At 45.6% G+C, this 12669-nt stretch overlaps 1 protein-coding gene across 6 annotated transcripts in view; it reads right to left on the minus strand.

The window, feature by feature from the left end:
• The window catches only part of TULP4 (TUB like protein 4), a 155958-nt gene that overhangs the window by 4707 nt on the left and 138582 nt on the right, over positions 1–12669 (minus strand). For all 6 annotated transcript variants that reach the window (XM_040060905.2, XM_040060909.2, XM_040060906.2 and 3 more), the window contains 6 exons: positions 11599–11833; positions 10965–11109; positions 9937–10081; positions 8582–8675; positions 7102–7245; positions 1058–3642 (listed from right to left, as the gene is read on the minus strand). In XM_040060905.2, coding sequence (XP_039916839.1) covers positions 1058–3642; positions 7102–7245; positions 8582–8675; positions 9937–10081; positions 10965–11109; positions 11599–11833 — 3348 coding nt within the window. The remainder of the gene's footprint in view (positions 1–1057; positions 3643–7101; positions 7246–8581; positions 8676–9936; positions 10082–10964; positions 11110–11598; positions 11834–12669) is intronic.

The raw sequence follows: 12669 nt of genomic DNA on the forward strand, positions 1-12669 counted from the left end.
TCACTTCATCAGAAATCCAGATTTTATTTGCTCCACAGCGAGGATCCTTGAGCTAGAATGGGGACTGACTATGCAAGTCAAGGCAAGCTTTGTTATCCCCATCAAGAAAAAACCCTTGGCTGGGTGGTTTTGCACAGCTGCCCACGGGGACATGTCCACAGCCATTTAACTGAAGAAGAAAGGGGTACAAAAGGCTCTGATTGCTGCCTTGGAGCTGTTGTTTCATACAAGCAAAACCAAAAGACCACTGCATGTTGGATGTTAAAGACATCTAACTAACTCCCAACTTAAATCAGAGGAAGTTGCGGGCCTTAATATCTTTAGTAAACCAAAAGTGACTTACAGCTGGACAAGGAAATAAATATGAGTCTCCTGAGTCTCAGTCCAGCATCCTGCTAATAAGCACCACTTACAAGCCTGGGTTTGGTGTAGTAGTACAGCCTGGCCAAAAATAAATGTTTTGATTTTTTTTGAACTAGCCATTGACCCTTCTACCCAGAGGTGGTTCAAAAGTGGCCCAGGAGCACTGTGTTCTGGGGTGGGTCAGTGTCTCCCTCCTCCAGCACTAAGAGCCAACCCCAGGGGCCTGGCAGCTGCTCACAAGTGAAAATTTTGGCATGAAGGGAGGCTAGCTGCCTTAGCTACCTGCTCCCTGGCTAACCTTTGTGAGCAGGGCAAGAAGGGAGCACTGTTCACTCAATTAGCTGCCATCCACAACCATCACTGATGGCAAGTGCAGCTACCGCTGCGGAGAGCTATTGTGTTTACTACAAAACCTTCAGCAGTGAGAGCCAGAGTAAAGGAGGCCCTTGTTCCCATGCCTGCCTGCAGTAAGACCAAACGTATTTTATATATTTACTTTACAGCTGAACTTCACCCTACGTGCTGAACTTAGACCTTTGACAGCTGTTTTTTATCAACCACACGCAAAGCTTGTTTTCTTGGAACAGCTGACATAAGCAGGAGGCACTCTGCAGCACGAGAGACAGCTTATTCCTGGCATAGCTTTCCCACATCCTGGCCCTCATTCCAGCAAGTGTGTGCCACCCCTTCCTACCTGTCGTCCTTCCAGCTCAATCTGGAAGTTTTTTGCCGACTCCTGGGTCACCCGCCCTCCGAAGTCCAGCTGGTAGACTTGCGTTGCCTCGTTCCACAGTGGTTGCTTGTTGGCCATCACATACACAAATCCTTGGCTTCCCAGTCGCCCATCCTCCTTCTCACTGGCCTTCCGGCACTTGAATTCATCCAGCTCACTGGCTGTCCTCAAACTCCTTTTAGTTTTCCAGCCCTTTTTACTGCCCTGGCTCTGGTTCATCAGTTCATCTCCGCTGATAAAAAGCTCCGGCTCACTCTCTGAACTGTCCTGAAACTCATTTGTCTTGTTTAGTTTCTTGGACTTCAGCTGATCTTTTTGGCTCTTGACCTTCTTTTTCTCCCTCCCCAGCCGAGGGCTGGCTATCAGTGAATTGAAATCAGTCAGCGTCCTTGCCTCCTTTTTGACCTTGCCCTCAGTGATAGCCTGCACATTTCCTTCCTCGGCTCGACTGTCCAGGCGTTTGCGGCTCTTCTTGCCGAATTTGTCTGTCCTTTGAGGAACAGGGCTTTCTGTCAAGGAGAGCACCTCCTGGAAAGTGTCTGCCGTCTCCACCATTACCTCTGTGCCCACGTGGCCCTGCAGCTCTGCTGGCGGGGGCGACATCACCGGCTTCTCCACCACGAGGAGCGGCTTGGGGGGCAAGGTGCCCTGGGGGTTCTGTACGGGTGGGCAGGCGCTGTAGGAGTTCCACGGGTGCAAGGCGATCGGCGGCAGCTGTAAACTAGAGCAAGTGCTACTTCCCGGGTACATGGGTGGCAAAGGGCAATAGGGGAGGTTGGATGGATAACCTGGCTGAAGCACAACTGTGGGCTCCTGCTGTGCAAACTGTGTTGGGGCCAGAGCTTCTTTGGGGGAGCAGGGGGCCTGCATTCCCTGAAGGGGTGGGGCGCCATAGCTCCCTGGGTAAGGTACTCCAACCCCGTAACTCGTCTGAAAAGTGGCAGTGGGACTGGTCGGAGACTTGGGGGAAACAAATGGAACTCGGGACATATCCAGATGTTGAGCTTGACCAATGATGAGCGGAGGAGGTTTTAGAGGGTTGGGCACTGAGCTCTGAGATGTCCTTTCCTGAGGAACCCATATCTCTTCGCTCACCATGGGATCCCACTGGTACGGCGGTGGCCGTTTTACACTAAGGGTAGCCTCTGTCAAGGACACGGGTACGTGCCGTACTGATTTCTCCACGGGACAGTGCTGAGACAGGGCCTCATCCTCCGTGAAAGCCGAGTTGATATAATCCGCTCGGTCACGGGAATTGTCAGGCGGGCTCAGCAAGCTGTAGGAGGACTGGGAGGCCAGAGGCGAAGTACTGACAGAGTGAGCAATGACAGAGCTGTGTTGGGAGCCACTCCCTGCGCTCAGATCTGGTCTCATGCCACCAATACTGGAAGCGCTGCTACCAGCGTTGGCAGTAGCGATGCTGCCCGCGCCACCGGCACTCGCGCTGCTGCCGCTGCCGGCGCCAGCACTGCTGCATTGGCTGCAGGTGTACAAGGCTGTGGGCATTCTCTGCTGGTACTGTGCTGACACGATGTTGCTCTTGGCCTTAGGGGGAAGTTGCAAGGTGGCTCTCTGACCATCCATCAGCTGAGCCATTTTCAGGGCCGCCTCTCTGCTGTTCCTCCGCAGAGTAGCATGAATGATACTGCTGTCCAGCCTCTGCGCCACGCTTCTGCCCTGAGACAGCTGGCCGGCAATGTCAGGGTAGGGCGGCGGGTCTCCGCTCGGGATGGAGTACCGGGGGACCGTGAGCCGGTTCAAGGTGGCGCTGGCGCAGGGCTGCTGCATCTTCTTCTCGGCAGCCGTGATGCGCAAGGTGGCGGAGCTGCCGGGGCCCGGCAGGGTGTAGGTGCTCTGGGCACAGAGCATCCTGGTGCGAGGCCGGCACACCTCCTCCACGTTCCCGCTGCTGTCGAACGTCGTTATCCGCTCATACCCCAGGGGCGTTTGGTAGTGCCCCGCCGGGTAGAGGGAGAACTCCCCCTTCTTGAGGCAGAGATCGAGGGGCGGCTGCGGGGGCCCGGGCGGGGGCGGCAGGGCGGGGGCGGGCACGGCGGGGACGGTGCCGGGGTAGGGAGGCGGCGGGTTCATCTTGTTCAGCTGCAGCTCCTGAGCGGCCCCGAAGATGACGGCGTCCCCTTCCGCCAGCGGCGGCCCCGGCCGCGGGGCCTTGGCCTTGGGCGGGGGCTCATGCTCGCGGTCGCCGTGGTCCCGCAGGTCGGCCAGGGCGATGGCGGGGGGCGCGGGGGGCGGCGGGGCGAGCGGCGGCGGGGCGGGGCGGCCCAGCTCCCCCACGGCCAGCGCCGCCGCCCCGGGGCCGGGAAAGCGGCCCGGAGCCCCCGGGAAGGGCCCCGGCCCCTCGCCCCCCGCCTCGGCCGGCGGATTTGCCAGCACGTCCAGCTGCACGTTCTGGTTGGCGAGCAGCGACTGGACCAGGCCGATGCTCTGCGTGGGCGACATGGCCTGCGCCGAGCTGTGGATGGGCGCGATGGGGATGTTGACGGTGCAGGGCGGGCTGCTGGCGGGCGCGCCGGGGGCGCCGGGCACTGCAAGGGACAACACAGAGCGTCACCGCCGCCCCGGCCTCCGCTCCCCGCCACAGCATCCCTCCCCGGCCACGGCCCGGCCCGGCCCGGGGGCCTGCCCCAGCCACGGAGGGGCCTTTCAAACTATCCGCGACCCGTACGGACTCTGCTGCGACCTGATCCCAAAAGCTGTGGATCAGACCTAAGTGGGAACACGTAAGCCAGCCCGTCTCCCGTGGCTCCTGTCGCACAAGAGCTACTTGTGACAGCTGTTGATCAACTTTAAAGCCGCTTCTTGGGAGTGACACTTCAGAGGTCAAGTTCTGAGCCTACACTACCATCCCCATGGACTGTCACGATATCACTGAGCACCCAGTCATCATCACTGCTTCTGCTCAAATCAATAAGTTTTGCTAAATCAGGACTCACTAGTTTTCAGGGAGGGACTTTGATAGTGAATACACCAACAAACGATTGAACAAAACAAGCAAATAAACAAAAGAAGTGGAGGCTAAGGAAGTTGAAGACCTGCGCTGTAAAATATCTAGTATAAGGTTCCTAGACTCAATGAGCTTGGGAGAGCTGGAGAACACAGACAATAGGTGGGAAAAGCTGAGTATAGTGAGTGACAAACCAACCAGCAATGCAATAGGAAGGAAACTGTAACAGAGAGAGAGAGAGGAGTATGAGGGAATGAAATGCAGACAAAACTTAAAAAAGTTCTCAGAAGATCTGTAGGAAGAAAATGTGAGGAAATAGATGGTAAGCCAAAAAGATTCAGGAAGTGGGTACTGTAGTCAGGGCGACTGCAGCATTAATGTTTGGACAGGCTGCAATCAGAAATGTATAAAGAGGCATATGTATATTAGGAGAAATTTCCCACATGTGGTGGCACTGAAAAAGGGAAAATGTGGCAAGAAGCGATTCTCATAATTTTGAGCAGAAGCATGAAGAGTGCTCAATTATTTGCAGTTCCTTTTGCAAAAAGTGGTTGATTCCAATAGGAACTACCACTGAAAAGCTGGAGCAGGAAAATGAGGACACTGGATCCAAGTAGTGGTGCAGAAGTCAAGAAGGAACAAAACAGAATAAAGAAGGAAAACAGTAAATACTATATTAGAACTTCCAAGAATACTGCAAGTTATTTTTTATTAAACTTCCTGTTAAAAACCCCCCAGAAATTGATAAGTGAGTTGTATCAGTAGGTTTGTGGAAGGAAAAGACACCAAGGATCTAGTGTCATATCCAGTTTTTATCCAGTTCTATATCATATTTAAGTGTGCCAAAATCTGTGGAGACCTCTGATTTGCAAGACCAAATCATGTAAGAGAGATCAATTAGTCAGGACTCCTCCAAATGCTGCCCAGTTCCTAATTAAAATTCTAGACATCTACCTATGCCCTATGCCCATTTTCAGTAACATCAGGCTTTTATCAGCTTCAGTCATGAGCGTGGGAGGTGTACAGATAGCACAGTGGCTACACTGGCAAACACTTAAGGTAGTTTGGGTCATTCCTATAAAGGAGGACCAACAGCCAAACTTAACTGACCCCAAGGCAGTTCTGTGGTTCTGTGCTTGGCTGGCCGGCCATGCGTTCACCCTGATGCCTGCAGGCTTAGCAATTTAGCTGCCAGAGCCTGAGGCTTAATTGTTAGCTTGGCTTGAGCAACCCCAAATGTTGCTGTCATTTTGCCTCATCCATCATTTGTTGTGGTGTTGCTTAATATTCCTGAGTGTTTAATTCCAATGTTTTCTTCATTTCTCCAATGGTTTTTAATTGATTAGTTTGCATACTTTGTAAGTCAACTCAATTCACTGTACATTTGTCTTGCCAAATCTTTACTGACTACATTAGAAAACACCTGTCCCAAGTGTACCTGACTATGAACACTGCACTGCCCAAGAGCAGCTTTATACTATGTGTTTTTTCAATCTATCATGTAATCATTATTCACCCTGCAATACTTTTTCCTTTAGTATATGGCACTTTCTTCCTTTATCTGCAGGCTTTATAAAAGATATCCCCCAAAACATTTTTAAAGATTTAACTAGCCACCATTTTACTAAGTCAGAAATAAATTTTCAGACGAAACTAGAAAGGAAAAAGTGGACAAGAAGAAGGCTATTGTGGAGGACAGGGTAGTATGATTCTTTTACTAGCCCTCTCAAAGAGCTGTTACAAGAGTTTCTAATAATTTTGTCTCTGTTTATGTGGTGTACATGAAATTATGAGCACCATTTTCATCTCTTAGTGCAGATTCAACCCAATTTTCGGGAAGAGATGTGAAAATTTTGTATTAACTTTCTTCTTTTCTCTTTAGTTTCATATTACTTTCTGACAGCTTGGACCAAGTTTCATAATAGCAAATGTTGGGTGCTTCCTATATGATAATATATATACAGTCACCAATGTCTCTGTTATTTTATTCATGTGCTACAGGTGACTATCACGTAGACAGAAATTAAGCAAGCCAAGCCCCCCAGATTGTGAAAAAAATGGGCTTAATTTGAAACACGCTAGTATTTCTTTAGAAGTCCAGAGGACTACTCTGATGCTTGGGTCAGACAAAAGCTTTGCTGCTGTCAGCAGCTGAAACCCTGGTCTGAAATAATGAGAACATTTCCATTTGCTCCAGTACACTTTAGCACAACTCTTTAATTGCTTTACAGTGCTCACACTCCTTCCCCTCTAAAGGCTACTGACATGATAGCCACTTCCATAGTTCCAAAACCCTGTGACCTGGCAACAGGAATCCTTCAGTGATATGAAAATTCTTAAAATGTATTAATTTATCTTATTTTCTGTTGTTTGTTAATTTTATTGGCATGATAATTTTGTTTTGGTTGGAGGAGGTCTTGAGTACTTCCAGTCCTTTCACCTCCCACATCACATCACCTGCACCCAAACCTTCCCTGCACTGCTTAAATCTTCTGCTACCTTACATCTCAGTGAAGCGAAAAAACCTTACTGATCCTGCTTTGTTTATCAACCACTTTACTACTTTAGCCTCTTAGTAAAAATCCAAATGAGCATTTATCTCTTCTCAAAGGGTGGCTGAGTTTTATGGGAACCTGCCCCCAGCCCAAGCTCCCATCAGCCAGCTGTGCTTTGATGCCATCAGGTCTCAAGAACAACCTCTATGGGTTTCCAGTATATTACAGTTCTGTCCTATCAAGATGCAGAATGCAAGGCCTCTGTCTGTGGAGAATTCCTAGCAAACTAAGATGAATTAGCAGATGACTGATTTCCCAATGAACTTAAAACTGAGGAGCTCTTTATGGATTACATTTTCCACACATTATAGAAAACAATGCCCATAATACATATTAGCCTTATTCTAACTCAGTTCTACAGGACCCCATCACACTAAAAGATTTTGATTTTTTTATCAGTGTTTACCAAACTGGACCATGACGTAACCAACCTGATCTCCACCTAGCTTAACCCACAACACGGCAGCCCTCCAGTTCCTCCTTACCTGGTAAATCATCTTCGTCTTCGCTGAAAACATTTGGATTAAAGACAGGCATGTTAATGTAGTCCATGGAAATCTTCCGCACTTCTGGGAGATATATTGTCATCTGCCTGGGCTGCAGATGCAGCAAACTGGTTTTATATATTACTAGAGAAAGAATATAACAAGCAACGAAAAAGTCTGTTACACAAATAGCACGTAAAGCTAAGGAATAAGCAATTCAAAGCAGACAGAAGGGCTATGAATATTGTTATTTACTGTATACATGTGCATGGGCGAGCCATTAGTTGTCAAGTCATTATGTAATGCTTTGCATAAATTGGATAAAAGAGATTGTTGCTTTCAGCTATTTCTCTTCAAATGGAAGCAGCACCTCTGTAATTAAATAATTAATTACTTCATCTTGTATTCACATCTATTTTTATGGAAGAAAAATACTTCTTTCCATTCTGCTTCCGAAACTTTTCACCACATGATGCTACCAGCTTACAGGGGAAAACTGGAAAGCTCTCAGGAAGGAAATCTGCTGATGGCTATTACACACAAAGAAATCCCACGGGGCTCAGGAAATCCCTGGGACCCAAACCATCGGAGACTGGGAGAACATTTTTAAGAAGCATCACAATACATTTACTCTACACCTACATCCTTCCCTATCTGCTACCAGCAGTGGGAGAATTAGCATGACCTGTGGTCATTCAACTGCTGATAGCAGTCCATATAGCCACAAAAGCTCTCCATCTAATTCTGCATCCAAGGCACCTTTACGTACTCCTGGCCCAACTATATAATGCAACACCGGACAAAATAAGTTTTCTAAAGAGCTCATTAAACTGCTAGACTTGTGTAAATACTCCAGTTCAGAGCTCAGATCTGTGAGGTGGTACCCTGTTTTTTACACAAGCCTTCTTCCTTCCAACAGGACTATTGGGTACAACTGCCCTATCCAGAAAAAAGTTGATAGACAACTGTGGCTTTTAATGGTGGCTCCCAGATTACCGATACTCCAGCAGGAGAACCATGTGATGAGGCTCTGCACTGACTTGAAGAATCTTGAGCATGAGGCTGTAATAGCTTTTTTGTATAATTTGTAGCTAAATAACTATAAAAATCTGACTTCTAAAAATACTTCTATTGCAGTAACTTAAAGCCTAATATTTCTATAGTCCTCTTGCAAACCCTTTTATTTGTGTGAGTTTTGTTCAAATAAACTGTCAAAATACAGGTCTGGGCTCAAACATTAATATACTGTTTTATTACAAGTGAGATTTTTAGCATTTTATTGATCATCTCATTATTGTATTTATAGATTAAAATCTCCTTTAGTTATAACGAATTTAATAAAATCTATTTCCCACTGATCACAGAAAATAAGTGCTTTGTTAAAGAAGCCTTTTGGTCACGTACAAAAAATCTCATGACATAAGTTTCTCATTTGTTAGAAAGAATTTGACAAGCAAAAAAATCAACAGTTTACTTTTACCTGCACCAAGGTTAGTTGGTAGGAAAGCAGCCAAACCCACAATTTTAAATTTCGTTCCCCAGATATTAGATGTGACCTGAGCAAGGTAGTTGTGCTGCAAAACAAAAACAAGATCATTCTTACCTGATAAAATCTGTATCAAGCTCTAATAAAAAAAATGCAGAGCAATCAAGCTATTTCAAGTAATAATGCAATCTCAGTTTCTGTTGTTTTTATTGTATTGAAACAGCCTAAAGTGCCTATGTAGCAACGCTTTTACTCAGTCATTAAGAAGATTCATTCTGATATCTTATCACCATCAGAAATAATGTATGCAACAGCCACAGGGTGATTAAAGCCATTGAAGATCTGAACAACATTAAGTGGAGAATGCCTGCTTAGTGAGAACTGGTCTGTTTTCTGGCACGTGCTGCTCCTGCCCAGCAGGGCCACGGCTGCTCTGTATTTCAGAGAGTGATACACCCTGCCCATTGGTTCTACGCTCATGAATCACTTTACGGAACAATAAACAAGACAGAAATTAATTACTCGTAACAATAAACATATATTCCCCTGGAGCTCCCAAAGCAACTTCCCAAACCACTGTTGCCATGGTACACATATCATGGGTCTGAAAGACCAATAGATTTTTCTCAAAGGCCAGGAGTTATGCTGTCAGTATCAGGAGCAGGATCTAAGCCTCAGGTCTTCTGCTCTTTTTGAAGGGCATTTGGTCCTATCTCCATGTAACTGCTCTGGAATTTTTCATAAAAAGGAAAGAACAAAACAAGAGAACAGGAAAAAACTAAACCAGACAAAAGAAAATTAAAAAAACAGAGGCTGTTATTAACAAAATATACAACCTAGACAGTTTTACAGCCTGCTAAGTTTAATTTACCCAAAGGACATGAACACCACAAAGAGCACAAAGTGGTAATTCCTTTCCTTCCTTCCAATTAAGACTGTTTCATGTTAATTATGAAACAGATCATGTGGTCCTCTGAAGCAAACATTTCCTTATCTCTGCAATCCCTATCAAAGCAGAGAATTATGGTGGCATTAAGATGGGTCTGACAAACAGATGAAGTGTTTTCACATACACTTTCAAAAAGCCAACAACAGCACCTAGAATAAAACCTGTCACATGGATTCACACTGACAAAAGTAAGTGGCCCTGGTACTTGCCAAAGAACACCTGATATTCCACTGGCACTTTCAAACACTAGTACTGAGCTGCAAGATGCAATTCTCTCATTCTATCTACTTACTGTAATTTAATGAAAACTTTCATTACTGATCATTGCATCTCTATCACAACATTCTGCCTTGTGAAAGAAACACATTTGAATCAGGTATGGTAACAATGTGCACAATACCTGAGTAATATCCTCTAAAGGAAACTCTCTTCGTGTCAGGCTTGGTGAACCAATAGAGGGTTTCCTTATTGGCAACCTTGGTGATCTTGAGATCTCCTGTGCAGCTCGTGACATCTTTGGAGATTTGCGAGCTTCTATATTGATTCTGCAGGTAAAGCAATACTTAGAAACAACAATGGGCAAGCTAAAATGCACAAAACTCATGTCTTTGAATGGAAAGATGTAAGGCGAAGGCAACTGGTAGGGATGTCCTCGAAGTGAGTAACAAAGACGGGAGAGCCTACAGGATGGAGAATTCCGGGTCAAATTTGAAGACAAGGAAGACCTGACACACTTGCAGTAACTCATGCTGGATGCTTTCTAATTAATCTAACAAAGCTTACAGCATTTCTGCCAGATGCAATATATCTTCCACTAATCCCTGAAAGGTATAGAGATGAATGATCTCAGCTATGCAGACTTTGAGCAAAGTCGCAAGAAATGACAACATGACACCTCAGCTGACAGATTTTCACATTAGTATACAGCAAACCAAGGCTCCATAAATGTTGTCAGTGTTCTTATCCTAAGCCAAAAGTTATTTCTACCTCCCACTATACAAGGGGCGGGGTCAAGATCACCAGCTCAAGCACCTAGAGAACTCATTGGCAGAAATGTAACAAACAGAAGTAAAAAACCAGTCTGTTTGAAGGACAACATATATTCCATGGTGGCAAGAGAGAAAAAAAGGTGAGAGAGTTTATAAAATCTTTCTTTGAGACTGCCTGGGGCGAAGTTGTGCTCTATTGTTTCCCATTACATTTTGTCCCAGAAATCTTCCCCTAAGTCCAACTCTATGCCAATCTCTGAGATCACCCCAGAACTTCATGCTGTAGAGGACCCAAATCTTACAGAGAATTCCTATGTGCCCAAAGGAGTTTACTTTTCATTTTACAAGGTGTCAAGAGAGGGAAGAAGAGGCAGGGGAGGAAGGGAGGAAGAGAGGTCACTTGGGGAAAAAGAAGAAGAAATATCCAAGACATTATTACCTGGGGAGTTTAGGTGATTTGCTAGCTCGACTGATTTTTGGAGATTTCTTTGCTGCCCAGTCATCGCTGAGTTCGATATCGCTGGAGTCAGAGCAGTTGCAGCTGTCAATCACAGTGGAAATCAAGCTGTTTCCATAGATTTCATCTATCAAGACAGGCCCCAGAAAATTTAAGTGATGCTTCAGAAAACTGGTATAAATTATAACTCTCAGTCATCAGAAGCATAAACTCGATCTATAGGCAGCAGTTGAAATAAAACTTTGCAGAGAAAAATTAAATGTTCTCCACCCTGCCTTCAAACTACAAATTTCCAGTGGTTTGAACTTAAGTGAACTTGATTCAGAGGGATGAACGCTATTCAACTGTCTTTGAAATTGAGACTAAAGCATATTTTCTGCTAATTAGCAATCTATCTTCCATTACTCAGAATACGAGAAGTTCTCTTCTGTAAAACAGAAGGCAGTAGGGTATAATTTCAGAAGCTTCTAGGTCACGCTAAAGACTTTTTTCACTTCAGAAAAAATATCACACGCCACCATCCATGTTGCATATATGTATTTTTTAAAAATCTTGAGGATTTAACGTCCAAAGTATTGCTAAATCATTTTTATACAGAGCAACGACAGAATTCTACCTGCTTTTCCATCTGTTTTAGGATCCATGATGACAAACTCCGGCCGCAACTTGCTGATACGACGTCCTTTCAGGATGGGCACCAGTCCCCCAAGGTATTCCAGGTACAGAGTATAACAGGGACCACCGACCTCTGGGTCGTCTTCCGTCCGCTTCATGGTGCAGTGAAGCCGCTCATTCCCAGCTGTTGGGTAGCTGACAAAATCTCTCATGTTGTTTGGGTCTGGGATGGGAGGCTTAATTAAACAGAGGAAGGAAAGAGAAAGTTTTCTAATATTGGCTGGGTTTTTTTTTTCTGTGGTGACTTAATCCCAACACAACTAACTGAACTTGAACCCAACTCTAATTTGGCAGGTATTAGTATAGGTTACTTCATGAGTTATGCAGGACACATGTGCAAGACAGAGTGGCTGTGTGTTATTTTGTTAGTTGTACACAGAAAATGAAAACTAAGACTAGTTACATCAAATAGGAAGGTTGAACCTGCGGTCAGGGCACTGGATGAGGAAACAAACCTGGCTAGAAGTTCCAGCTCTTATCAGAAACTTCATTTTGAACTTGAGTAATGTGGTCAAGTCAAGTACCAGAGTATCTTGTCACTTGTCTCCAAGTGAACCCGGACGCTGAGATCCCATTCCTGGTTAGTATTGGTACATGCTATGCCACTATGCTACAATGCTGTCAGCTCTGAAAGAAACTCATACTTTTTATATCACTTCCAAGCACACATCCCATCCTAGCTAAGGGCCTATTTGTGTGCCATGTAGAGAAATACAAGCACAAAGCTTGGGTTACTTTGCCCTGCTTGCCAGCACAGTGTATTAATCCAGGAAAAACTCAGTCCTAAAGCAGTAGGACTCTCTGTCTAGGACAATATATTCTGTATGACACAAATACTATTCATGTGTCTAAGTCAACAGAGTGTCTTTCAAAATGAAAGTATAAGAAGAAAAAGGTAGGAAAAAAAAATAGGCCTCTTTAACCTGGCAATGGGTATAGGCTGAGGAGTGACCTATAACGTGGTCTGCAAGCTGGAGGGGGAAGAGGAATGTGCACAGGGAAGAGGGTGCCT

The sequence above is a fragment of the Hirundo rustica genome, chromosome 3 (assembly GCF_015227805.2).
Source record: "Hirundo rustica isolate bHirRus1 chromosome 3, bHirRus1.pri.v3, whole genome shotgun sequence".
Lineage (NCBI taxonomy): Eukaryota > Metazoa > Chordata > Aves > Passeriformes > Hirundinidae > Hirundo > Hirundo rustica.